Source organism: Mya arenaria, chromosome 11, assembly GCF_026914265.1.
Source record: "Mya arenaria isolate MELC-2E11 chromosome 11, ASM2691426v1".
NCBI classification, from domain to species: domain Eukaryota; kingdom Metazoa; phylum Mollusca; class Bivalvia; order Myida; family Myidae; genus Mya; species Mya arenaria.
In genome coordinates this window covers 70,342,096-70,368,931 of record NC_069132.1, presented here as the reverse complement: position 1 = coordinate 70,368,931, position 26,836 = coordinate 70,342,096, and the positions used below count along the sequence as shown (strand labels likewise).

Sequence of the window (26,836 nt, the reverse complement as noted above, 5' to 3'; positions counted from 1 at the left end):
ACAAGAGAAAGTTACAGCCCAGGACACGACAACCTATACTCTATGTCCTTATATGCAGCAATCCATTGTGAATAAACACTTAGTGTGACCTTGACCTTTGAGGCAGGGACACGGGTCTTGCACGCGACACGTCGTCTTGGTATGTGGAACACATGTGGCAAGTTATTTTAAAATCTGTCCATACAAGAGAAAGTTACAGCCCGGACACGACAACCTATACTCTATGTCCTTATATGCAGCACTCCATTGTAAATAAACACTAAGTGTGACCTTGACCTTTGAGGTAGGGACACGGGTCTTGCACGCGACACGTCGTCTTGGTATGTGGAACACATGTGGCAAGTTATTTTAAAATCTGTCCATACAAGAGAAAGTTACAGCCCGGACACGACAACCTATACTCTATGTCCTTATATGCAGCACTCCATTGTGAATAAACACTAAGTGTGACCTTGACCTTTGAGGTAGGGACACGGGTTTTGCACGCGACACGTCCTCTTGGTATGTGGAACACATTTGGCAAGTTATTATAAAATCTGTCCATACAAGGGAAAGTTACAGCCCGGACACGACAACCTATACTCTATGTCCTTATATGCAGCAATCTATTGTGAATAAACACTAAGTGTGACCTTGACCTTTGAGGTAGGGACACGGGTCTTGCACGCGACACGTCGTCTTGGTATGTGGAACACATGTGGCAAGTTATTTTAAAATCTATCCATACAAGAGAAAGTTACAGCCCGGACAAGACAACCTATACTCTATGTCCTTATATGCAGCACTCCATTGCGAATAAACACTAAGTGTGACCTTGACCTTTGAGGTAGGGACACGGGTCTTGCACGCGACACGTCATCTTGGTATGTGGTACACATGTGGTAAGTTATTTTAAAATCTGTCCATACAAGAGGAAGTTACAGCCCGGACACAACAACCTATACTCTATGTCCTTATATGCAGCACTCCATTGTGAATAAACACTAAGTGTGACCTTAACCTTTGAGGTAGGGACACGAGTCTTGCACGCGACACGTCATCTTGGTATTTGGAACACATGTGGCAAGTTATTTTAAAATCTGTCCATACAAGGGAAAGTTACAGAGCCGGACGGACGGACGGTGCGATTTTAATATGCCCACCTTCGGGGGCATAAAAAGGGGCATAATTTTGTCCAAATGATTGATAGAGTTACCTCCTCCTGTGTACAGGTGTGGGGCATGATGGTGAACAAGTGTGCAAAGTTTCAAAGCCAGATGTAAATGGACTTTGAAAATATTTGAGGTGGTACGCAAACGTTAACATAAGTGGTTTCACCGACGCCAACACTGGGGTGACTGGGATAGCTCTCCTTATTCTTCGAATAGTCAAGCTAAAAATGACTCAGCGTACCAGGAAGTATGAATGCTAATATACTTTTGCAAAATCTGAGGTATATATTAACGGATAATGATAGCACATATGTCCTTCCATCTTACATACAATGGTACTGGGTATAGTTCGTCCATAATAGCTTATTTAGCTAACAGTGCAGGCCGTACTGCATTAATGTATTGTATATTTGAATTCCCGACCTGTCATATCTGATTAATATAATTATTATGCAAGATCGCTCCAATGAGGACAAGAAACTTAAAGGAGTTTTCAAATACATAAGAGTTTTCCCTGTCATCTGTGTTTTATACATGTGTTTTACTGATATGTGCAAAATATTACATATTCTTACATGATTTATTTTGTAATATTTATGCAAAAAGCTGCAGAAACAAGCTCAGTAGCAAAAAGTTTAAACATAAACCCGGTTTAATGGCACAGGGTAAACGCCAAAGACATAGAACATAAAATCACAAACAAGAAACATAGAAGAACAGCACAAAACTCCACAAACAGCACAGTGCATGCATACTATATATAAACAAGAGGCCCAAGAGGGCCTATGCTCTACTGGCATGGCTCTTGTGGTCATTTTCAATCCAGAGCATGTATGTATGAGTAATAGGCAACAAATATATAGTTCACTTTTTGTGTTTGGGTTAGCTAAAAAATGCTGCATGTTCAACATATGAGGACAGAAAGTGTTGTAAGCAGATTTAAAAGTTGCAGGAACTATTTTAATATGTGCCAAGTAAAGGTAATCTAAGGGTAAATAATATTTGCTTTCAAAACTGTACTCATGGTCAAAATTTCATTGCTGTAGCTTTAACAATTAAAAAGTAAGTCAAGAAGGTCGGGGACAAGCTTTTGCCCAAGTGGCATAATTTCAAATGTTTTGCTAGACGGTCATCATATGATGCTCCACAACAAAGGTATGGGCATTGTGGTTTGAAACAAGAAGATTTTGAAAACATTTCTTAAATGAGTCTCTAGGAAACTTGTGACCCGGGGGCACTGCCAGTTTTGACCCAAGGGGCATAATTTGAACAACCATGGAAGTGGACCACTTAATAAAGCTGTTTCAAGCATTAGGCCACACCAAATTGATAACTTGTTCATCAGATTTTTTCCAAACTAGAGCTATCACTGAAGGTGATTAATACCCCAGAACGCCGCCTCTCATTATGATTTATCATTGTATGAAGTTTTATGCTATTCCATCTAGTAGTTTTCAAGTTACTGTCCAGACAAAAGTTTGACAAAAAAAACACAGAAAAAGGCAATAACTCTGTAATTTGCTAAAATAGTGTAGTGATTCATGTACACTGAACTCCTTCTCATTGTGCTGTACCATTGTATAAAGTGTTATTACATTCCATCCGGTATTTTTCAAGTTATGTTCTGGACAAAAAAAAGTAACAAACGGCAATAACTCTGTAATTGGCTGAAATAGAATTGCAGTTCCTGTACACTACACTTCCTCTCATTATGATCTATCACTGTATGGAGTTTTATTAAATTCCATCCAATAGTATTCAAGATATGCTCCGGAAAAGAAAAAGTAACAAAGGGCAGTAACTCTGTAATTAGCTGAAATAGAATTGCGGTTCCTGTACACTGCACTCCCTCTCATTATGAGCTATCACTGTATGAAGTTTTATTAAATTCCATCCAATATATAGTTTTCAAGTTATGCTCCGGACAAAAAAAGTAACAAAGGGCAGTAACTCTGTAATTAGCTGAAATAGAATTGGGTTACTGTACACTGCATTCCCTCTCATTATGATCTATCACCCTATGTTATAGCGTTATTGATCGCCAAAATCGCAATTGGCGATTAAATATTCGAGAGGGCGACTAAAATCAATTTTTTGCAAGTTTTGCCGATTCCTTAAAATCTAGTTCAAAACCGTGCTTTTTCATGATTTCCATCACTTTTATGATCCAATGTGTCACGTAATGCTACTGTTCACTTAACTTGTTGGAAGTCTTTAAGTTATTAAACAACAACCGTTCGAATGTCAGTTCTTTATAGTTCCATGTTCTTTCTAAGTATAATAACAAGTTCTAAATACAGCATGACATTTAAGGTAATCCCGCATCCTAACTGCCGTCCATTAAGGACCCAAGGCCGCTTTCCTTGCCTTGCCTAACCCCTCTGTTTTTACATCCAAAATCATCTCTCTTATACTACTTTGTTATATAAATATGACAGCTTTACAACCCAAGGAATACACGTTTTTGTAATTAACATGACCATTTTGTACATTTGTACCAGGTCGGCTGTCAACCACCTCCATATTCAAATGGCAATCAAATATGCCCTACATTACTAAACATACAGTATGTAGACACATATACATTTAATTAAATCTTAATTATATCTTAAATATAACATTGATTATCGTATTACGGTATTACGTCACAAATGTCACAGGTGTCAACGTAAATCAGCAGGCCTCTGTTGATAATTATCTTACCCGAGGCCATAATTAGCCATGCGTGCAATGACTGCAGCACGCTTTCCATTTATTAATCCGATAAACACATGGTCATCATGTGAATTGCAGAAAAGAATAATAACACGCGCCACTGAAATCACGTGGCGAGCATTCCCTTGCTAAAAATAGTAGGTAGGAGGAGCTTTCACTGTCCTTTGAATGCAATCGCCAATCGCTGTACGAATATCCTGAGTGTAAAAATAATCCACGTGCGACAGACTGACGTCGGCACATAACAACTTTCATCAACCTGTTCTGATGGGAATTTCGCGACTTTCAATAAATATGCGGGTTGTCTTTGATATAATGTCATCAATAAAGTGTAATTATATATGCGTTGGTGTTGTTTTTCATTTTATAGTATGTATCTAATTAAGTGAGTTATCATAGCTTTTTTTCACAGGTATTAAAGTGCCAATTAAGACAATACTGTGCGCAGTATATAGTTATGAAAAATACTTCTTTGACTTTCAAAGATAAAATACGAGATCAACATGTACAAAAATCTTAAGAAAAGAAAAGCAGAATGCGATTCTGGTCGCCAGCAAACACTGTTTGCATTCTGTACTCCTCTAAAGAAACAGAAGGAAGCTGATGCGCAAAAGGTACCTGTTTTTTTCGTTCGACGATTAATTAAAGTGACACTCTTATTCAAAGGCAATACATACGCATGTATATTGATTACTGACAACACGTTTGTAACAGTTTTTTTTTAATAACAGAAAGCGCAAAAATACTAAATGCATGCTTGGTGAATGCTAAAAGATTTACTGTTGTCTACTATAGTCTCATCAGGTAGAAATACCATATTTTATGCTCATTTCATTCATAAATTAAACTCGGTACCCTTTATAAGAACCATTGTTTTCGACATTTATTCTTTGGAATATTTACACATTATTATTAATTGTGGGAAATCTAGTTTGGGAGTAAGAGTGCATCTTTAATTTGTACACTAATAATACTCATTGTATGACGCATTTTACAATTTAGCGTTTTTATAAAGTAAATTTGTTTAGAATAAGCTGTGTTGTCGTTCGGCAATAGTAATGTGGGTCAAGTTTCTTCAAATAAATACGTATTCAAAATGATGTACATGTATTTTCAGGACGCACCACTATGCACCCCTTCTGCCGTTGATGACTCCGTGGTATCAGCGCCGAGCACCACTATGCCTCTACCAACAAAGCAAAGCTCATCATCACTGGCAGCGCCCAACAAACTAACTGCATCACGAAACTGCAACGCCAGAAACTTCAAGTCAACTTGGTTGCAGACATATCCGTTTGTCCAGTTTGATTCAACATTACAACTACTGTTCTGCATAGCATGCGAAAGAGCCGGTCGGGCGAATGTATGACCACAGGATGCGACAAGATGAAAGCCGACGCCATTCGTTAACATGCCTTGACTTCAGACCACAAGTTTGCCCTTGCCGCGCAGGAAACCAGTGGAAGCATGGATGTTGCTGCAGTTCGAGCCGCCGAGACGGAGCATGATCTTGTGGAGGGAATAATGCAGAATCTCTACGACCTGGCTAAATGGAACGACGCATCGAGCGCTATCAGCGATTTAAATAAGTTAATCATCCACCACAACGTCTCCAAATTCCAGCCAGCGGTGAAATCTGACAACACCCTACCATATGAGCACCACGAGAGCGTGAAGGAGATGCAGGAAGCCATGAGGGACGTAGTACGACAACAGCTGATCGACGACATAAGAGACAGCGGCATGTACGCCATGATGTGCGATGAGTTTACGGATGTGTCTAATGAAAAGACTCTTGTTGTATATGTGCGTTATGCAAAACGTGGCAGGGCTGAAACAAAATTCTTTGAAGTATCGGAAATAAATGGGGATGAATGTAATGCTGCCGGACTATGTGAGACGTTAGTTTTAGAGTCAAGGGGTGTAAACCTTGAAAACATGTGCTGCATCACTACTGACAGTGCGAGCGTGCTGACAGGTGTATGTGGAGGCTTAACAACACTCCTGAAATAAGAAATCCCAATCTTCTGAGCATCCATTGCATAGCACATAGACTGGCCCTGACTAGCGGACAGTGATTAATACCATCTTTAAATATTACAACTATTACAACTATTCACCAAAACATCAGTCTAGGCTAAGAACAAGCATTTTCAGTGAAAAGATATACCCCGCCAACGATGGCTTGTTTGTGCTTGATGGCTTGTTTGTGCTTGAAGGTTAAAAAAAATCTCAGAAAGAATAAGATAAGCACATTGGTTTATGATACACCAATGTGCTTATCTTATTCTTTCTGAGATTTTTTTTAGCCAAATTATAAAATATCGCAAACAATGATTTTTTTAATAAATCAAGGGCAATAACTCTAAGGAAAATTGACCAATCCAAAAGAAAAATAGACAGGCATCATCACAGTATGTTGGTTCTTATTTATTCCAAGTATCATGAAATTCTACCAACTAGTTACTGAGAAATGGCTGTAAATGAGAGTTTTTCAAAAAATCAAGGGCAATAACTCCAAGTACAATTGACCAATCCAAAAAAAAATGAATAGGCATCATCTCAGTATAGTAATTCATATTTAGTTTAAGTTTCATGAAATTCTGCCAGCTAGTGACTGAGAAATGGCTGTGAATGTGCATTTTTCAAAAAATCAAGGGCAATAACTCCAAGGACAATTGACAATTTTTTTGGACGGGCATCATTCCAGTATAGTGGTTCATATTTATTTTAAGTTTCATGAAATTATACCAGCTAGTTACTGAGAAAACGCAGGTGACGGATGGAAGGAAGGACGGACGGAAGGAAGGAAGGACGGACGGATGGACGGACGGACGGACGCCATTTCAATATCCCCCTCCCTATTTCATAGGCGGGGGATAAAAATTCAGGATGTGTATGACATGGCCGAAAGAAAATTTAAGCAGACATTTCATACACACTGGCTCTCATTTGAAGGAGCTGTTGATGCTGTCATCATCAACTACGACGCTCTCCTTATGTGCCTTGAGATGGAGGTAGCTGAGGACAGTGACCCAGTGGCTGTTGGCTTGCTGAATTTTATCAGCAACTACAAGTTCTTGGCAATGTTGTACATGCTTCGAGATGTGCTGTCAAAGTTATGTACATTGAGTTTGGTCTTCCAGATGACATGTGTCAACCTGACCCAGCAGACCTTCACTCTGGAAGCCACTCTGCGGTCCCTTCAGGAGATGACAACAACCCCTGGCCCCTACCTGACGGGTACCAGAATGGGTTTGACTTTGGAGATGATGGCCACAAGAACTTCATCAAATGTTCAAATAAGGAAATAGATGCCAGTGAAAACATCCGCAGCATGTATATCAATCACGTCACCGAAAATCTAAAGGCCAGGTTCACCGACAATGGCATAATTTAAAACTTTGCAGTGTTGAACCCAGATAATCTGCCACAAAATTCCACAGACTTAGCCACCTATGGAGACCAACAGATCCATCAGCTGGGAAAGCATTATGGCCCCAGCAATACCAATCAACAATCGCCAATGACAGTGAGTGAGAAACACCTCAAGTGTGAGTGGTCCTTATTCAAACACCACATGGACAAGAACCACCGGACTATGACATTCTCCAACATGGCAGAGACTGCTCACAAGCAAAACACTGGTGGCATCTTACCCTAACCTCTGCAAGATCATGAAGATTGCCATCACTCTGCCACTCTCCACTGCTGACTGTGAAAAAGGTTTCGGCAAGTATAACTTAATTAAAACCAAACCCCGAAATAGACTCAACCCAGACAGTGTAAATACTCTAATGACAATAACCAGTGTGTGTATACCACGAGATAAATTACGTCATATATGCTACGTCGGAAGGCAATATTTTGCTTAAAATAAAGACTTAAATAAAGATAACTTTTCGCTTACTTCACCATTTTAAATGAAACAAAGGCCAGACTGTGCAGCTTAAAGAGCCCCACCTTTGTTTTATAACCAGAGTTTGATAAGGTGATTAGTTTCATCAAACACTTGGACAAACCTGTTTCCCAAACAATGTTTTGACATTGCTCCGTCAGACGGCCGTATCGTGAAAAGGTTTGTCGAAGTGTTATAAGAAACTAAACTCTCAATCAAAATTTGGTAAAAGACCGAAGGCGGAGCTCCGTAAGCTGCATAGACTGCGCTATGTTTCATTTAAAATGAAAATGAAAAGTTATCATTGTGTTAAGTCTTCAATCGAAGCAAAATATTGCATTCCGACGTAGCATTTATGACGCAATTTATCACGTGGTATACACACAATGATAACAGTTGACACACCAGATCTTGACCACATGAAGGACTTCAACTTCTGCAAGGCCTTCGACTTATGGGCATCCACCAACAGAGGAAGATCAACACATTCTTTAAGTAAAAATGTCAAGAATAAAACTGATGTGTTGATCGTGATAGTGATAGTGTTCTAGTATATATGAATTATGATATTTATGTACTTGTTTTTGATTCATGCTGATTTATTGTCTTTGCAAAATAAATTTATATTATTTTCTGTTGTTTTTTTGCCGTTTTATTTCTTAAAACAAAGAATTTTCTATTTGAAATCCATGCTTAAAATTGCTGAAAATACAGGAAATTGCACTATTTACACAACATATACTGAATTTTTCTTCAACGGGAGGGGCCACCCTCCCGCACCCACACCATTAATGACTTCTGACTTCAGCTATTTCAATTTGGCTACTGCTTTTTTTTCCTGGCGCCAACCTAGATCACTGTATGAAGTTTTATTCAATTCCATCCAATATTTTTCAAGATATGCCTCGGACAAGAAAAAAGTAACAAAGGGCAGTTACTCTGTAATTAGCTGAAATAGAGTTATGGTTCTTGTGCACTGCACTTCCTCTCATTGTGCTTAATACCATTGTATTAAGTTTTAATAAATTCCATCAAGTAGTTTGCAAGTTAATGTCTGGAAAAATATTGACAGCAAAAAAATAAAATAAAGCTCAATAACTCATTAATTAGCCAAGGTAGAGTTATGGTTCTTGAACACTGCACTTCCTCCCATTGTGCTTTACCATTGTATGAAGTTCCAATGAATTCATCCAGTACTTTTCAAGCTATATTCCGGACAAAAAAGTAACAAAGGGCAATAACTCAGTAATAAGCAAGAATAGAGTTATGGTTATTGTACACTGCACTTCCTCTAATTATACTCTATCATTGTATGAAGTTTAATCCAATTCCATCCAGTAGTTTTAAAGTTATGCTCCGGACAAGGTAAATTGCAACGGACCGACCGACAAACCGACGGACCGACCGACCAACCTCAGAGTGACTCCAATATACACACTTCAAACTTCGTTTGTCGGAGGTAAAAAAATAATGGGGCGAGCGAGCGCAATAATAATAAAAATATTTGTTTTGCATTTAGCAAAAAAAAGGAGCGAGCGAAGAGGGAACAAATATATATAGTCATTTAACTCGCTTTTGCTCACATTTTATTCACTTATTAACTTAACAATGATATTGTAAACAGTACAAGGATAACATCCAGTGAAAGAATGATAACACTCAAAGATAATTCTTTACAAATATTAGTTTTGAGATCAAACAAATGCTATTTGAGATCAAGCAAATGTATTTCTTTAAAATATTTAATAAATGAGAGAACTCAAAACCATAGTTTTCCAGTTTTTTAAACCTTTTTGAATTTATTTTTTCAAAATACCCTATGCATGGCTAAGTTAAAGCCTGGACACAAGTGCCAATGGTCACAGCCACCTGTCTGCCCAATGGCATATCAAAATCTATTAACTAGGTTTTCCTCTTTTCCTTAGGAAAACTTGGTTAAATATAATTCTCTATTAAAATACATTGTCATATCTCATGCCATGGAAAAGGTGACTTGAAAAATAACTCACAAAATAAATATAGGCATTTGCAATCAAATATAAACTACAGCTATCGCTCTTGCAATGACTTCACGATTGGCCTTTGTAGCCATCTTAGTTCTGGAAGAGAATTTACAAAAATCCTACACCGTATTGTAAACCATTTCAGCACCAAATATGTCACAGAAAATTCCAGCCAGCGCCAGATTGATTTTAGGCTTTCTCAGAATTAAACGCCTATCTTTTTTAAACTTGCAGATTTTTCTTAATTTTTTTAGATATCTTGTTCAAATTTAGACAAGTAATAGAAATACAAAAGACACTTTTACTTCTTTTGTACTGTAAATACTGATTGTGTCAATTTCTTATATAGCAAAAAAATATTTCAAGAAAATACAAGAATATGCAATATTTTTTCAGAGACAAAAACCAATCAGCATAAATATTTAACACTTGAATGATTTCCACATATAGATTACATATACACATGAACATCTAAAAAATCTACAAACATTTATTCCGAACAAAGTGTGATTAATACCTATTTCCAATCACACAGTCTGACACCATTTTTTTATTTTCTTTTTGACTAATATTTACAAAATATACACAATCCGGCTTGTTTGATGTTTTTTTGTGAATGGTAAAACTCAAGGGATTGCATGAAGCACATAGGAATGTCAGTCAGGTTAATTTTTAGTGTCGTTCTACTGTCCACGAACATTGACTCATCGGCGACCAAGGCTTCCACCACGAGCACCCCCTCGTTGCCTCATGGGGAATTTCATGATCTGCTGCATCGGAAGAATCTGAAATTTTAATAAGCAATATTATACATAAATGTTCATTGTAGTATAATGTAGTATGCATTACTGAAACAGTTTGATGATAACACAAGAAAAGTGGTGCTCGTTTATTGGCCAAACTTTATTTTTCTATTACTGTACATGCATTGCATATGAATTACACGAACACTATACTCTATTCTGTAGCAAAACAACAGACATGCATAAATCATTAAATGTATATTTTTGAAAGCAACAAATAATACAAAAAATACATCATATTTGCTAACAACAAAGAAGTTTTTACCTGGACAGGTGTAGTAGGTATAGATGACAGTGGAAACTGTCTTTTCAAGGTAACGATCATCCGAATTTCCGTCAAATATGTCCTAACCAAATTCAAACTTTGGATAATCACTGTCATTCACAGTGAAATTCAGCACTTCTTGTCAAGTATATATACGTTTACTTTAAGCAGAAGCCAAATTAAAACAAACACATTTGTCCAAAATTTAATCAAACTTTAAATGGTGGTAGAATTGTCATTGTTCACGTAATTTTCAAGAATCAGAAAGTGAAATAAATGTTTTCATGTTGCCAATTTAGTCTCGATCATCTAGACGTTTGTATCAGGGCCTATATCATTCATTGACTCTAATTAGAGCGGCTGCATGATTGAGACTAGCCAGTGTTTTGATAATTGTTACGCAATCGGAACTCCTCGGCTAGTATCATGATATGGCCTCGGATATAATACGGGTCGTAAGAAAATAGTCCATCATGGCCGACCAAGAAGATGTTCAAACAACCAAGAGATATGTTAGTCCAAAGGCAGAATAAGGAGCGAACTTTTCACCACTTATTTGTGTGTAAGTGTTATTTTTTATACTTATTGTATTTTAATACAATATATAAATAGTTTTAAAAGAGCCCCAATGAGAAACTAATTGGAAATGTCATTAATTCTTAGTGGGTGGGGTAAAGTCTTCTTTCATTTGACAGATTCTAATATAGTAAATAACAATTTTGAAGCTCCAGTGATCAGTGGCAAAAATTACGAAAACAAATACTCTATTTGTAATAACAAATAAGTCTGAATCTGACTTTACTTAGATCGATAATAGGTTAGACTTTCTTTCTCAGTGTATTTATCTCATAATATCATTAACTTTATTTTTTTATAATTTTAAATTTACATTCTTTTAACCAAGGATGTATGGTTTATATGTCCGTGAGTGTTGGTATCGAACAACTTAATGTAATGGCACAATTGAATGCCTCGGCCCTGTTCTCTAAATAAATTAGATCTTCATTCTATTGGTTTAACAAAATGAGTTTGAACGCATAAACCAGCACACATTTCTTACAAGACTAAATTCTATGATATCCACCAGTGGTGGTGATGCAGAAACATTGAAAAATGCTGACATTTTTACTGTGCCAATGAAATGCAGACATGTAAATTTTAATCTTATTGTCATTTTCAGAGAAGAGTATGGTACCAGGGGTGCAGCTGACTCTGATTCCCAGCTTCTTCTATTAATGAAAAAAGGCAGATGAGGTAATGGTTGTGCTATTTTCGAAATTCGGACAATAATTTAACAGTCAAGTATCCTATTGGTTTAAGCCCAAAAGTACCTGCATGTTTGTACAATTAACCAACAAGGATTGACAGTATTAAAATATCAACATTGTAGATGAATTTAACCATGAATTTCATTTCATATTTTTTAATTTACCAGTAGTCCAGAGCTAAAAGCTGCTCTCTCACAGATTGACAGTTCTTCTTGGTCGTTCTTCAAAAGCCCAAAGGAGTAATTAAATTAAATTTACACATATAATTAATTATATGGCTTAAAGCAATAGCAAAAAAAATATTTTCCAAACAATTGAAATCTGTTCTATTATTTGTGACCTTATATGAATAGTTGGAGGAATTTTTACCAAATTTTCAAACTTGTATATGAAAGACTGTGATCTGATATTATGTCAGCAGTCTAATATCACTGGTTTCCATACATTTGCACAATAATTGCCAATTGGCTCGTTTAAAGATAAAAATAAAAAAGGTGTCAGAACAGTAAAACTGTGAGGATGCAGCTTTAAATTGGTGTTGCACTTAATGTTTTGTGAATACTTTTCTGTTGTTGTACAGGCTTTTAAAATAATTGATCTGAAAATATAATTCCTATTATTGTTGTATTTTCTGTTTTCTATTTCAGGCACTGGAATCCGAATGTAATCAAAAATGCCATTGTATGAGGATTGACCTGCAATGCATGGAAATCATCTAACACAACTGCAACGCCTACCTTGGAAAAATGAGTGCAAGATGGAAACAAACGTTCAGTGGAACATCTTGTCATCTCAAATATTTGATGACTTACATACTGATGTGAAGTTGAAGATAAAAGTCATCTGTTGGTCAGTGATTATTAAATAAATCCGAACTTATATTTTAAAAGGGTAATATGGTAAAGGATTTATCTACCCTTAAAGTGGTTTTCCTATATTATGGAGGGAAGATAACTACAAAAACAGAAACAGATGGCATCGGCAGACCAATTAAAGGAGAACTATTTTGTTCAGTTCAATTTTTAAGACTTCAGAAAATCCGTTAATAGGGCACATCCTTGCAAATGCCATATTGTAAACTGGGCTCTTTAAAATGTGAAATGGTGAAAATGGTCTAGAGGATAAGCCTCAAATTCAATGTTGTGAGTTCAAGACCTCCAAGATACTTTCTCTTGACCTCAGGAATGTCCATACTTGTTTCTACTTAGGCAACAGACTTAAGAGTGATTTTGTAAGCTTCCAGCTTGCATAGCAATCTGATAAGGCATAAAATAAGATACTAGCTGACTTGCAAACAGTTTTTCCATTTGTGTTGATTTATTTTTCAGTCTGTTGGAATGTTTATTAGAAGTGATGCGCATTGCTTACTGCAACCAATATTTATTTTCTTTATCAAGTTAAATTTAACGAACACATAACATGAATTGTGATTTTACAGATGCATGTTTATTTTGTTGATTGTATGAGTTTATTTTCTCAATGATGTAATAAAAGTTATTCTGAATGACTGTCCTTTTTTGTTTGAAGAAAATGTGTTGAGGTTTTGGCAAAGCATAGTGTCATCATCATCATCATCATTGTTGTGTACAAATAAAACATTTAAAACAATGTAATAAAAACCAAACTGTCAAGCCAAGTACTCAAAAAGGCACAAGGATATTGCTAAAGAGACCGGTAATACATTTAGACAAATAAAATGCAAAGAAAGATCTATAATTCTGACACATGGTAATGCTTTAAATAGTCCTCTCATTGTGTGTTTATGGTTAAAGTGGAGACATACAGTATTTTTTATAATGAAGACTTAAATTTGTATGGCAACTTAAAGCCATATATGGGGATTAATCGCCAGAAATATTGTGAAGTCTCCCAAAAGACTCAATGCACTTAAAAGGGCTTGGCACAGAAATGAAAGTAAAAATGGAAGCAAAACCTAATTCGTCATTAATTTTTCATTGGATTGCATACAGATGGCTCTGTTATTACTTGACTAATATTAAAAATAAAATTAAGAGACGTGTTGATCCAAACTGTAATTATTCTTGTTTGCATTTTATCGAGTTGGACATAAAAGAGTCATTTGGTGAAGAGTGATCTAAAGGCTAATTATTCAAAATAGATTAAGTATTATTGAAAAAAGTCTGGTATACATTGCTGAAAAGCTTAGTAACCTGGCTAAACATTTGTTTAAGACTTTTATTTACAAAAAAAATAAATCAGTTGAGTATCTTATCAGTTACTCTTTTGGTTTGGTGTTGTTGTTTTTAATAAAAAATGACAATTTACTCAAAGATATTGAGACTAATAATTATAGATTAAGACAAATATAATGTGTAAGGAAACTTCTAATGAGTGGCTTTTATCCACAGCTTAGGAGGTAAAGTGAAGCATGATCTGCCTTGAACAAATACAATTTTAAGTCAAGTTCTGTCAATTTAGTGCACCAGTCAATTGTAACCCCCGCCCCCCAGGTCCGGAGGAATACTGGGGTTAACCCAGGGAAATGGGCCGTGTTTTTACCTATTAGGTGGCCCTGCAGTGCTGGGTGAATGCGGTGGTTTTATCTTTGCTTAAAACATAGAGGGGAATGGACCTTACCTAGAGTCCCTGGGGTGTGGGGGCATTTGGAAAGGATTTTGCCATTGGATCGTCCGCGCAGGGTGGGGATTTTAGCCCGGGTTGGCTGTACTGAAAGTCAAAGTCCCCACTATTCCCCAGACCGGGGAGGGGGGCGTGGTTACAATTGTCTGGTGCATATCCACATGAACGTTGTACTGTTACTCTAACAATTGAGCTTACTGCGTGGATAGTCACCGCCCCACCCCAACCCCACAGAACTGTTTACACAAAAAAAATCTGCAGCCCAAACCCAACAATGCTGAAGTAAAGGCATGCATAGATTTCAGCTGGTAAAGCTGACTGGGTGCCAAGTTTTTAATGGCAAGGCATGGTGTGAAAAATAACACGGCAAAGTATGACTTAAAACTTACATTTCATAGGGTATTCCTATAACTGTTGAGAAAATGTTGACATTTAGTCCATGCATGCAAATAATCCGATGTAATGATTCATGCATGCCATGAACAGTATGATCATTTCAATGACTGTCAAGTACATTTTCTGTTTGCTCACGATTTTTCAGAGGAAATAGAGTGCTTCAACTATAAGGAAACATCTAAATATTCATAAAACGAACATTCTTTGAGGTTACAATAAATATTTTCTCTAAAACAAGCACATTTAATTTAACACAATCCATTTCCTTGTTGTTACAATGGGCCTTCTTTACGCGGATTGAAAACGGTGTTAATCGCCGGCAGCCGCATCGCACTTTCGTATATCCTTACTACTATTTACGAGGTCTATCTCGAAGCTTGCCGGAGATGGCCGAGTTGTTACGATTGAATTGTTACGATCGAAAAACACGGTTATAAGGGAAAGGGCTACATTCTACTAAACAAATTAGCGCTCGTAAAAAAAAAAAAACTAGTGATAAAAAATAAAAAAAGTTTTTTGCTTTTCTGAAGAAATAGGTGGGGGAAATCTGATGAACAAGTTATTAATATGGTGTGGCCAAGGTTTTTAAGATTTCCCAATTTAAGTATACCAAACCTATGACCCCAGGGGTATATTTGAACAAACATTTATAAGCAATTGTGACTTTACATGTAAACTTGGCTAAAAATAGACTTCGCTCATGTAGACTTGGCTAAAAATAGACTTAGCTAAACATAGCATTTTTTTATACTTTCAAGACCCATAATCTAGGCACGCATTGGCGGATCTGGCTGGTTTTCAAAAGGAACCGAGCTTTAATGGATATCTAAATATTGTAGAAGTTTCATCGAAATACAATCAAAGTGAAGACTGTATCATGTTCACAAGCAATCGTTTACAGACTCACATACTTTTTTATACTTTCAATGCCCATAATCTAGGCATGCATGGGTGGATCTGACTGGTTTTCGAATGAAACCAAGCTCTAATGCATATCTAAATACTACAGTGTACAAGTTTCATCGAGATACAATCAAAACTGAACACTGTATAATGTTCACAAGCGATTGTTTACAGACGAACGGAGGCACATACTACATACACATTACCATCACATAAGCTGTTCTGGTCTTTGGCCAGTAGAGCTAAAAATCAGTCCACTCATTTCACTCATTAACAGCATTTGTATAGAGTCACCTTTGGAACGATTCTGTTCAATAAGTTGAACATCATTCCATCGGTTTTGTTTCGGTTGTCACGGCAACCGGAAATTATAATGCCTTAAGGCTTTTAAAGAGCATCACCCAAGGATCAATCAAGTGCACTTTGTTTAAAACTATAGACATAATTAAGGAAAAGTATTCGTTTGTAGCAAATGTAGGAATAATTTCGAATAACTTACCAACTAATGAATAGGTTTCCTCGAGTTTTTCCCAGTTGACAGTTAACCCCGGAACATCTTGAAGGAGAGTAAACAGCTTTTCGAATGATGCTTTATTTCTCTCCTTCTCACGCCATTTGTAAAGAAGAGATGCAACTTGTTCTATAGACGTTCTATTATCCATCTTAATTTGTTCAATTTGTGCTTTAGAAAATCCAAGAGCCAACCCAAGTGTAAGAAGACCTTCTCCTATACAGGCAGTGATGGCAACAATGTCCCGCTGACTGATAATACTGTCTGGCCACTTTCCTAATGAAATAAAATAAGACATGTATAAAGGTTCTGTCATGGAGTCGTCATATAAAACAATAATATTTTTAAGCAATCAACATATTTTTTGTCCAGTGAGAAGACACTTTACTTCAAATTTGCCAATACATTTATTTCAGTTAATTAGAAGTCAGTCGTTATTGATCTGAATAAGGTACAAGTAGATATAAATAATGCCTGGCTCACTGAGTGGGTAGTTTACACAATAGTATGTAGACCACTCAAAGGTTAAAGGTTGTTAGTGTATTAGTGTGAGCTAGAGCTATCATAGTGCTAATTACTACTTATTATTAACAAAATGATTGATCGAGTAATAATATCATTATGTTTATGTTTATGTTTAAACTTTTGGCTACTGAGCTTGTTTCTTTAGTCTTTCTGTTTGACTTTACTAGAATAATGGGTGTCAACTGATATGGATTTCAACCGGAAGTTATTTGAACATTCTTATTTATGTTTTTGTGTTGCCTTGTATGTTATATAAATGCCAATTTCAGAAGCCCTCATTATAGGACATAAAACTTGTGTTATATTTGAATTTGACATGATAGTATTGTCTTATTGTGTTCAATGACCTTCTTTAAGTAAAGTATTATTATTGCTTTTAAGCTAAAATATGTCAATGTTGAAGTGAAACATAATTCCCCCAGACTATACACTCCATGTTCATAATGTAAAAAAATGTGAGAATAATCCAACTTACAATAGTTCGCTTCAATAACTCCCATAAAGACAAAACATATACACATTTGTGTAAGGGTCACTTTCTTAGTGCAGGGTCATTCTGTTATACCTGAGTAACGTATTACATGGTACGGTATGGTTCCGATGTCCGTCCGTCCGTCTGTTTATTTAGCTTCCGATAAATTCCTCAAACTGATTGACAAGATCCTAAAATTTCACTAGGATTTTGTTCATAATAGTACACAACGCGAATTGATTTCGAGATTAAAGGTCGAAGGTAAATAAATAGGATGCAGTTATCTTAAGATATATAATGGTTTTCCGATAGTTAATAAAGAATGACGAAGTCAAGGGTCTCCAATTATAAGAAGAAGAATGTTCAAGTCAAGTACCTCAACATCTTAATATTTTGTTAAAGGGTAAATGAGCAATGTCACAGTGACCTTCAGAAGTAAAATATGTTTCAATGAAGACCTCAAAAACGATCAAGCACAGGTTTTCAAATTTCAAAAGCTGTGAGTTCATTACATTCAGTTATATAAACATTATCTTAAGAACATCTTACAGTAAATTGAATTAAATTAATTTTAAATTTAAATTAAATTGTGTGTGTCTCGTAAAGTATCTGTTGGGTATCAGCACTGTGTTCTGTAAATATTGGCTACAGGGCTTGTCCCTGATGTAAACATCGTATTATTCAAAATGTGGACCAGTCATTATTGTATCTATTTTGACATTGAAATAATATCCACAATTTCGAATGTTATGCTTCCTGCCAAAATAGTCCATGTAAAGGGCCGCAAAAGGGCATCATAGTAAACAACAAACAAGAGCTGTCGTATAACAGCGCGCTCAACTAAGCCGCTTTGACTTAGAAGTGAATACAATAATGATGTATGTGCCTGTCAAAAGCAATAAAAATCAAATTAAAAAGTAAACAGTGACCATTATTCTCGGGGGCCCAAAACACAATCTCATGAAAGGTCTTTATAAACTCTTTATATATACCAAGTTTGCTCGCAATATGTCGACCCTTACATAAGTTATTCAATACCAACCATTTTTCTGTGACTAGAAGCCTTGACCTTGACCTTGATCCTTTGGGCCACAAAAAAAAACGCAATCCCATGAAAGCTCTCCATTTTCTCTTCCTATATACAATGTACCAAGTTCAGTCACTAGATGTCAAACCTAGCTAAAAATATTCGATACATATTCATAAGGTAACATTGACGCTCAGCCCTCCCACCAGCCTGCCCAAACAATGACACAAGTCATTCTTAAAACTTGTTTTCCCTTTGTGAAAATCTGGTTAAGAATATAAAAATGTGCTTGTCAAAAGAAATCAAAAGAAAATTAAAAAAAGTCAATCAAGGGCCATAATTGGTATTTAGGGTTTAAATACGCCCTAAAACTATAACCTAAGTTCCAAAGTCAATAAGGGGCCATAATTTGTATAAAGGATAATATGGAGTTATCTTACCTCATTATGTGATGACCCTGAACAACTGTGTGAAGTATTAAGTCAATTGAATGAAGGGTATTGGACTTATAAGAGAAAATCCCAACTCGCCCTAGAAGTTTAACCTAAGTTCCTAAGTCAATCAGGGCCATAACTTGTGTTAAGGATAATAAGGAGTTATGAAACCTCATTGTGTGATGGTCCTGAATCACTCTGTGAAGTATAAAGTAAATTGAATGAAGGTTATAGAAGTTATTAACAAGAGATGTTTGTCAAACATTATGCCCCCCTGAGCGCCATGTTGTCAGGATTATATGGACAATTGAATGAAATATGCATGGACCGAAATGACAGCTGATTTGTTGCCGTTAAGGCAGTTTTAAGATTATGACCATTAAAGTGTGAGGATAGAGTGTGTTATGACCATGAACTTTGACTCTATGAACTCAAAACCCAGAGTCATCAGCTGGTCAACAGAAACCTAAATGTCAAGTTCGAGGGCCATGGGTGCATGCATTGTCAAGTTAACACACAGACTATGTCAAGTTCGAGGGCCATGGGTGCAGGCATTGTCAAGTTAACACACAGACAAGTTTTTTTTTGTTCAAGGTCACTGTGACCTTGACCTTTGATCCAATGACCCCTTAAATCATAAGGGGTCATCTACAAGTCAGATGCAACTCCAAGTCAAGTTTGAAGGCCATGGGTTCTAGCATTGTTGAGTTATCACTCGGACAACCTTTTACCATTCAAGATCACTGTGACCTTGACCTTTGGCTCTATGAATCCTAAAATCAATAAGGGTGATCTACTGGTCAGGCTTAACATCCATGTCAATATCAGTGGGAGAAGATTTGTTAACTTTTTTGCGTTAAAGGTTACTGTGACATTGACCTTGGCCTGATGACCCCCAAAGTTGATAGGGGTCATCTACTGGGCAGGCCCAACCTTCATGTCAAGTTTGATGACCATAGGTCCAGGAATTGTCGAGTTCGCTTTCAAGGTCACTGTGACCTTGACCTTTGACCCCTTAAATCAATAGGGGTCATCTACTGGTCAGGCCCAACCTCCATGTCAAGTTTGAGGGCCATGGGTGCAGGCATTGTTGAGTTATCACTCGGACAACCTTTTACCATTCCAGGTCACTGTGACCTTGACCTTTGGCCAGATGACCCTCAAAAACCATAGGGGTCATCTCCTGGTCAGGCCAATTCTCCAAGTATAGTTTGAGGGCCATGGGTGCAGGCATTGTCGAGTTATCACTCGGACAACCTTTTATCATTCAAGGTCACTGTGTCCTTGACCTTTGGCCCAATGACCCCTAAAATCAATATGGACCATCTTCTGGCCAGGCCCAACCTCCAAGTCAAGTTTGAGAGCCATGGGTGCAGGCATTGTCGAGTTATCACTCGGATAACCTTTTACCATTCCAGGTCACTGTGACCTTGACCTTTAGCCCAATGACCCCTAAAATCAATAGGGACCATCTTCTGGCCAGGCCCAACCTCCAAATCAAGTTTGAGGGCCATGGGTGCAGGCATTGTCGAGTTATCACTCGGACAACCTTTTACCATTCCAGGTCACTGTGACCTTGACCTTTGGCCAGATGACCCTCAAAAACCATAGGGGTCATCTCCTGGTCAGGCCAATTCTCCAAGTATAGTTTGAGGGCCATGGGTGCAGGCATTATCGAGTTATCACTCGGACAACCTTTTATCATTCAAGGTGGTTGTGACCTTGACCTTTGGCCAGATGACCCCCAAAAACAAAAGGGGTCATGTACTGGTCAGGCCCAATTCCAAGTCAAGTTTGAGGGCCATGGGTGCAGGCATTGTCAAGTTATCACACGGAAAACCTTTAACCATTCAAGGTGACTGTGACCTTGACCTTTGGCCCAATGACCCCCAAAAACAATAGGAGTCTTCTACTGGTCAGGCCCAACCTCCAATTCAATTATGAGGGCCATGGGTGCAGGCATTGTCGAATTATCACTCGGACAACCTTTTACCATTCAAGGTCACTGTGACCTTGACCTTTGGCCCGATGACACCAAAAAACAATAGGGGTCATCTACTGGGCAGGCCCAACCTCCAATTCAATTATGAGGGCCATGGGTGCCGGCATTGTTGAGTTATCACTAGGTCAACCTTTTACCATTCAAGGTCACTGTGAACTTGACCTTTGACCTGATGAGCCCCAAAAACAATAGGGGTCAGCTACTGGTCAGACCCAACCTCCAAGTCAAGTTTGAGGGCCATGGGTGCAGGCATTGTCAAGTTATCACTCGGACAACCTTTTACCATTCAAGGTCACTGTGACCTTGACCTTTGGCCTGACGACCCCCCAAAACAATAGGGGTCATCTACTGGTCAGGCCCAACCTCCTTGTCAAGTTTGAGGGCCATGGGTGCAGGCATTGTTGAGTTATCACACGGACAAGCTTTAAAATTATTTTACCATTAAAGGTCACTCTGACCTTGACCTTTGACCCGTTGACCCTCAAAATCAATAGGGGTCATCTACTGGTCAGGCCCAACCTTCATGTGAAGTTTGATGACCATACGTCCAGGAATTGTTGAGTTATCACTTGGACAAGCTTTGGTCTACCGACCAACAGTGTGAAGTATTACACTTACCCTAAAACTTTAACCAGACGCCGACACTGGGGCGAGTAGTATAGCCCTCCTTTCTCTTCGAATAGTCGAGCTAAAAATAGATTTGTTATAATATAATTTATTTTATGAGAATACAGGTCAAGGTTTCTTATCTGTAGGAGAAAAGATTGCAACGGACTCGGTTGACCCCTTCTATAATCTGCCGCCTTGAAATGAATGAATTTTATAAACCATTCGAGTGTGATAATTTCAAAGTGTTGTGCAATAGTTTGGACTCCCAATGATAAATATGCTTGTCAACTATATTTAGTCAAATAAGAAAACAACATCTGATCAACTGCATTTGCTCGAAGACTACGACAGTGAAGAGGCAGGGAAATACTCGACTGAGAAGAGAAAGTACTTGTTTGACAAACATACTGCTCTATTATCATCCATACAACAAGGAGGACCCAGAGGGGAAGTAAAACAGAACAACCCGGACGGCCTGGTGAGATGGATCAAACGTAGGGCAGAAAACGAGTTTGAGAGGATTTAAAGTGCGCCCAAAATAAGCGTTATTAGGCGTTGTTATTAAACAGTGGACACTTGGGTGTAGAATGTAGTGATTACCATCGAAATGTAAATATTAGAGTATAGCTTTGCTAAACCTATGTTTTGTAAACAATAAATATAAATTCAGTTTGTTATCATATGTGTTTATAAAATAAAGATAAAGGACTCTTGCGAGCGTTCTTACCTATGGGGTGTATATATGTGTTTATTAGATATTATTGTCTTATTAAATCTATTCAATTGATAATACAAGTGAAGTGTGGCTTTTAAATTAAAATACAACAACTTTTCAAAAACGTTACGACTAAAATATCCTTTCAGATGCATTACATACTGAGTGACCCACGCATATGAGACTTTAATAAATAAAATAAATGTGTTTTGGGAGCAAACTAAACTGTGTAAAACTTGCTCTCCCACTCTTTTGGAGGCTGCTTAGTAACAGCTTCATGATTATTATATTTTGCGTTTTTTATGCAACATAATGCTGTTCTATTTAGAAAGTTATTCGTTTACAAATAATGATAAAACGATAGGAAACCGTTACCTGTCAGAGGCCCTGGGTTTATTTCTATTCCTGCCATGAAAAGAAGCAGTCCTATGAACGATAATGAGCCCGTCATCAGTGACATCAGGAACATGTCACCCAGAACACTGCTTCCTTTGACACTAGCATTATGTCTTCCAGCAGAATTGAAGGAGCCAATCCTCCCACGGTATGTTTGAAGGTCTACACCCATTCTTCTAACCGTTGTAGACCAGTACTTTATTTCCTTTAAAACAGATTCAGTTTGATTAAAAGCACGAGTGGGAAACAGTGGCTCCAGCTCTTTTAGGAGCTGTATATAAAAAGGAGCCAATGACACTTCTGAGCTAGAGCAAAAGAACTGACATCATCATAAAACATAAGTTTGACTCGTTATTTTATCTAATATCACAATTATGAGGTTTTTTTTGAGAAATCGGGGAATGCAGTGCCATATAAATATGTTTAATCTTCACACATATCGGTTATTTGGTAAACATTTTGTTTATGGGGTTATTAAACCGATTCTCCCATCAAACACATGCATGTTTACAAACGAAAGTAGAACATTTTTACCAATTTACAGCTGACTTTCACTCAAGAAGCTTACATTTAAGATAAAACCAGTATTATCGAATGCTTTTATTTTGTCGGGAATAAAAATGACCGCCTGTTTACCAGACTAAGCATGTTTATACTCTTTTTCTGGGTTGATCTGGAGCCAGAACAGAGTTGTTATCTAGAATAAAATCACAAATTAGAAAAAATAATTTTCAACTTTTTTGTATGTTTTTGTTTTTAAAGCTAACAGTTATTCATTTATAAGGCAATTGAGTATAGATGGTGGACAGAAGCATCAAGACTTCTGTTCAATGTTGAGAGGATTTGTGATTTTGAAATCACACGCATTGTTTTGGAAAGAAAGTGCAAATGTACAAATAGCAGGCACAGACTGTCATACCCCACACCGAAAAAAGTACAGAAGCATTTTAAGTGTTAGCTATTAAAGCTGAAAAATTCCTAAGTACCTGTATATGATTCGGAAAAAGTATAGCATTTAACAAAGGGCAATCAATTAATGTAACCAAAATACAGAGTTAGTATTCCTGTGCACTGCACTGTTCCTCAATAAGATCAACATGTGTTTGAAGTCTGAAGTCAATACCTTAAAGCCTTTTTGAGTTATGCCCATATTAATTACAAACATATATATACAACATGCAATAAAATACCAAAGACAAAGCTATGGTTTGATTATACTACACTTCTCCTCACAAAGATATATTGAAATATGAAGTTTGAGGTAAAATCCTCAAAGACTCTTATTGGTATGCTTCAGACAAAAACAATAAGTATAACAAATTCAAGGGGTCATAGCTCTGTGAAATATAATTTAACTGAAAAGGGCTGATAATACGCCCAAGTGCAAAACTTCGGTATATTGTAAGTAAACCTTCCCATAAAGTTTAATCGAAATAAAGGCAGTATGGTTGCAGAGGAATACCCCTGTCTCAATTCGCTGAATCGCACTAGGCCGGTAACTGACTATAATACAAAGTTATATATAATTTATGTTAACAATAACAATAAAAATGCTAGCTCGTCTTTATATATATGTTTAAGCTAATTGTCATGTTCAAAATATTACAAATTGTTAAACATATGCCATTCATTCACGAAATTAAAATTAAAACAAGTTTAGAGACAGTGAGCACAATGCCTTCATAAGCCAGATTTTTTTAAAAAAATCCTGGTTATAAGGTGGTTTCCACTCAATAACTTAAGTTAGCATTGAATAACTTGATGTATTTGTATGATGTGAAGACCAATTGGAACACCTCGTTACTTAGGGGCAAAACTTTAGACATGCGTTCCTTTTAGAACCGAAGTTCAAATAGTTGAAATTGTTGCCGGGGGGGGGGATCATTTAAAAAAAGAAGCCTGGACGGCATTTTAGAATGACTGGGGGGGGGGGGGGGGTAGTCATTCTTAAATGCTGTCCAGGCCTTTTTTAAAGATGGTTAGTCCAGGATAACCATCATTAAAAAAAAGCCTGGACGGCATTTTAGAATGAATGGGGGGGGGGGATTCTAACAATTCTTGTCCGAAATGGTGCTTTTGATATTCTATTAGTTTTCTCTGATATATGACATATTAAGTGTACTTGGACAATTTTACTGTGGACGGGCCGGATGACCCCTGTACTGTAGCATGCAATGATTTTAATATTTCGAAGTACGACTTGAAAAATGAAATCGAAAGTTCAAGTTCAGTATGTAGCGATGAAAGTGGTTTTTGGTAAAAATCAAATTTAGTGATATATTTGTGTATATATTGATTTGTATAGTCCTAACATGAAGAAATCTTTTTATGTTTTTCAAATTCATGAAAAAAATAAAAAAATAGAGGGATTTGAAGTTTTTATTTTTTACACTTCAGTCTGCCAAATTTGAGCGTTTTTGCCTTATATTGTGATGCACCTTTTTTGTTACTTTTTTGAAAAAAAAACTTCTATCCAGAGTTATTTGAATGTTTATTACAGTCAAATATACATCTAAACAATGATTTTCAGGTCCCCCTGTTGATAGTCCTCTAACAACGTGTAGGTATAGATGGCTGGGTCCCCGACATACTTCACATTGTACCACACCGGAAACCCTGGTACCTGAAACATATTAAATGTTTTTTTATAATTGTGCCAAGATACTATTATTCTGAAAACATTTACCATTCATATTCCAATAATAATGTAAATAAGGTTTAATAGAGTTAAGTGTGAAACAACAAAATACATATGTATTTTAAATTTGAGTTTGAAACTAATTTATGGTATAAAATACTTAGATGATAATATTGAACTTCTTTCACCAATAGTTTTAAAAGGTTCTAAAATAGGTTAGTGTGCTGGTAAAAAAATTAAAACACATATTCAGAAAGTAACTAAATACTATAACTATATGCATTACAGATATACTAGCTATGATGAGCTGGTTAATATGGTTAAATCTTAATAATTGTGTCCTATACATATATTAAGTAAAGCATATTAGTTTTAGAACTTTAAAGTGATATATTCACAGGCATGTCGATGGCCGCTTACCTAACAGAAGCATAATGTTTTTTGCAGAAAAGTAATCAACAAAAAAAAATCAAAAAGATTCCTTCAGAGAGCATCTACACAAATATTTGTATTAAAAAATGGTGACGTTCAATTTAAACATGTATGGTTGTAAAACAAAAAATCAAGTACACCATTAAACCATGTGAACATATCAATTTAAAAGAGTGTCTAATACAATAGCAATACTATACAAGCACTAATATTAAGCTGCACAATAACAATACATGTATTAACTGACATGTTCACATTTAAATTAATCAACAATAAAAGCAAAATTGCACATTCCTCAAATGTTAAATTAAAATGGTTTAAAATAACTCTATAAAAAGCATTTCTTAAAAGACAAAGTTGCCCAAAAATCATAAATGTTGTATTTGTTTTTGTAAGTGGTGTACTAAAATAAGTACAACTATGTGAACATATCAACTTAATCAGAGGAAAGGCGTGTTTATTGTTAGTAAGTTGCTATTCTATGGCTACACATCTTACCACTTTGCTGAGCCGGGGCTTCTTTCTAGGGAACGTCGGGCTAACCTGAAAAAGTTACTGTTCTGTTCAAATCCTTGTATGCCAAATCAGCACTAAAAACAATATTTTAATGAAAATGCTATAATTGTAATTGTTTCAAATTAATACAAAAGAAGGTCTAACTTGAGTATTATCAGCAGGACAAAAACCAATAACCCTTACAGGAGGGTCTTTATTTAAAGATATTCAATATAAATTAAATTGTTTGTTGAAAGTTAATTATTATCCTGATGTAAAGGAAACTTTCTGTGAAGAGCAAAAATTCCTGCATCATAATATTGCATAAAATACTAAATCATAAAAATTACTTACAGAACTCACTATGGAGTCATCGCTGTCACTGGATACTGCAGGTGTCCAAATGCATGGGAGGTCAACGTCAGAAGACTGTGCAAAACAGAACTACCGTTATTTTTCAGTCTTATTAGATTAAAAAAACAACATTTTATAATGAAATTATTCAAAATCTCAACATACAGCAGTTGAATAATATTACAGCTTGAAATTCACTCTTACAGAAGAATCGAAGAGATTT

General features: G+C 36.5%; 1 protein-coding gene across 1 annotated transcript in view; it reads right to left on the bottom strand.

Moving 5' to 3' along the window:
- LOC128209142 (uncharacterized) overlaps nt 1-26,836 on the bottom strand; it is a 51,932-nt gene that overhangs the window by 15,980 nt on the left and 9,116 nt on the right. Inside the window, exons 2-3 of the mRNA XM_052913038.1 lie at nt 22,674-22,899; nt 16,503-16,790 (exon numbers count right to left, since the gene is read on the bottom strand). Of these exons, the coding sequence (XP_052768998.1) occupies nt 16,503-16,790; nt 22,674-22,866 (481 nt within the window). The 5' untranslated portion in view covers nt 22,867-22,899. The remainder of the gene's footprint in view (nt 1-16,502; nt 16,791-22,673; nt 22,900-26,836) is intronic.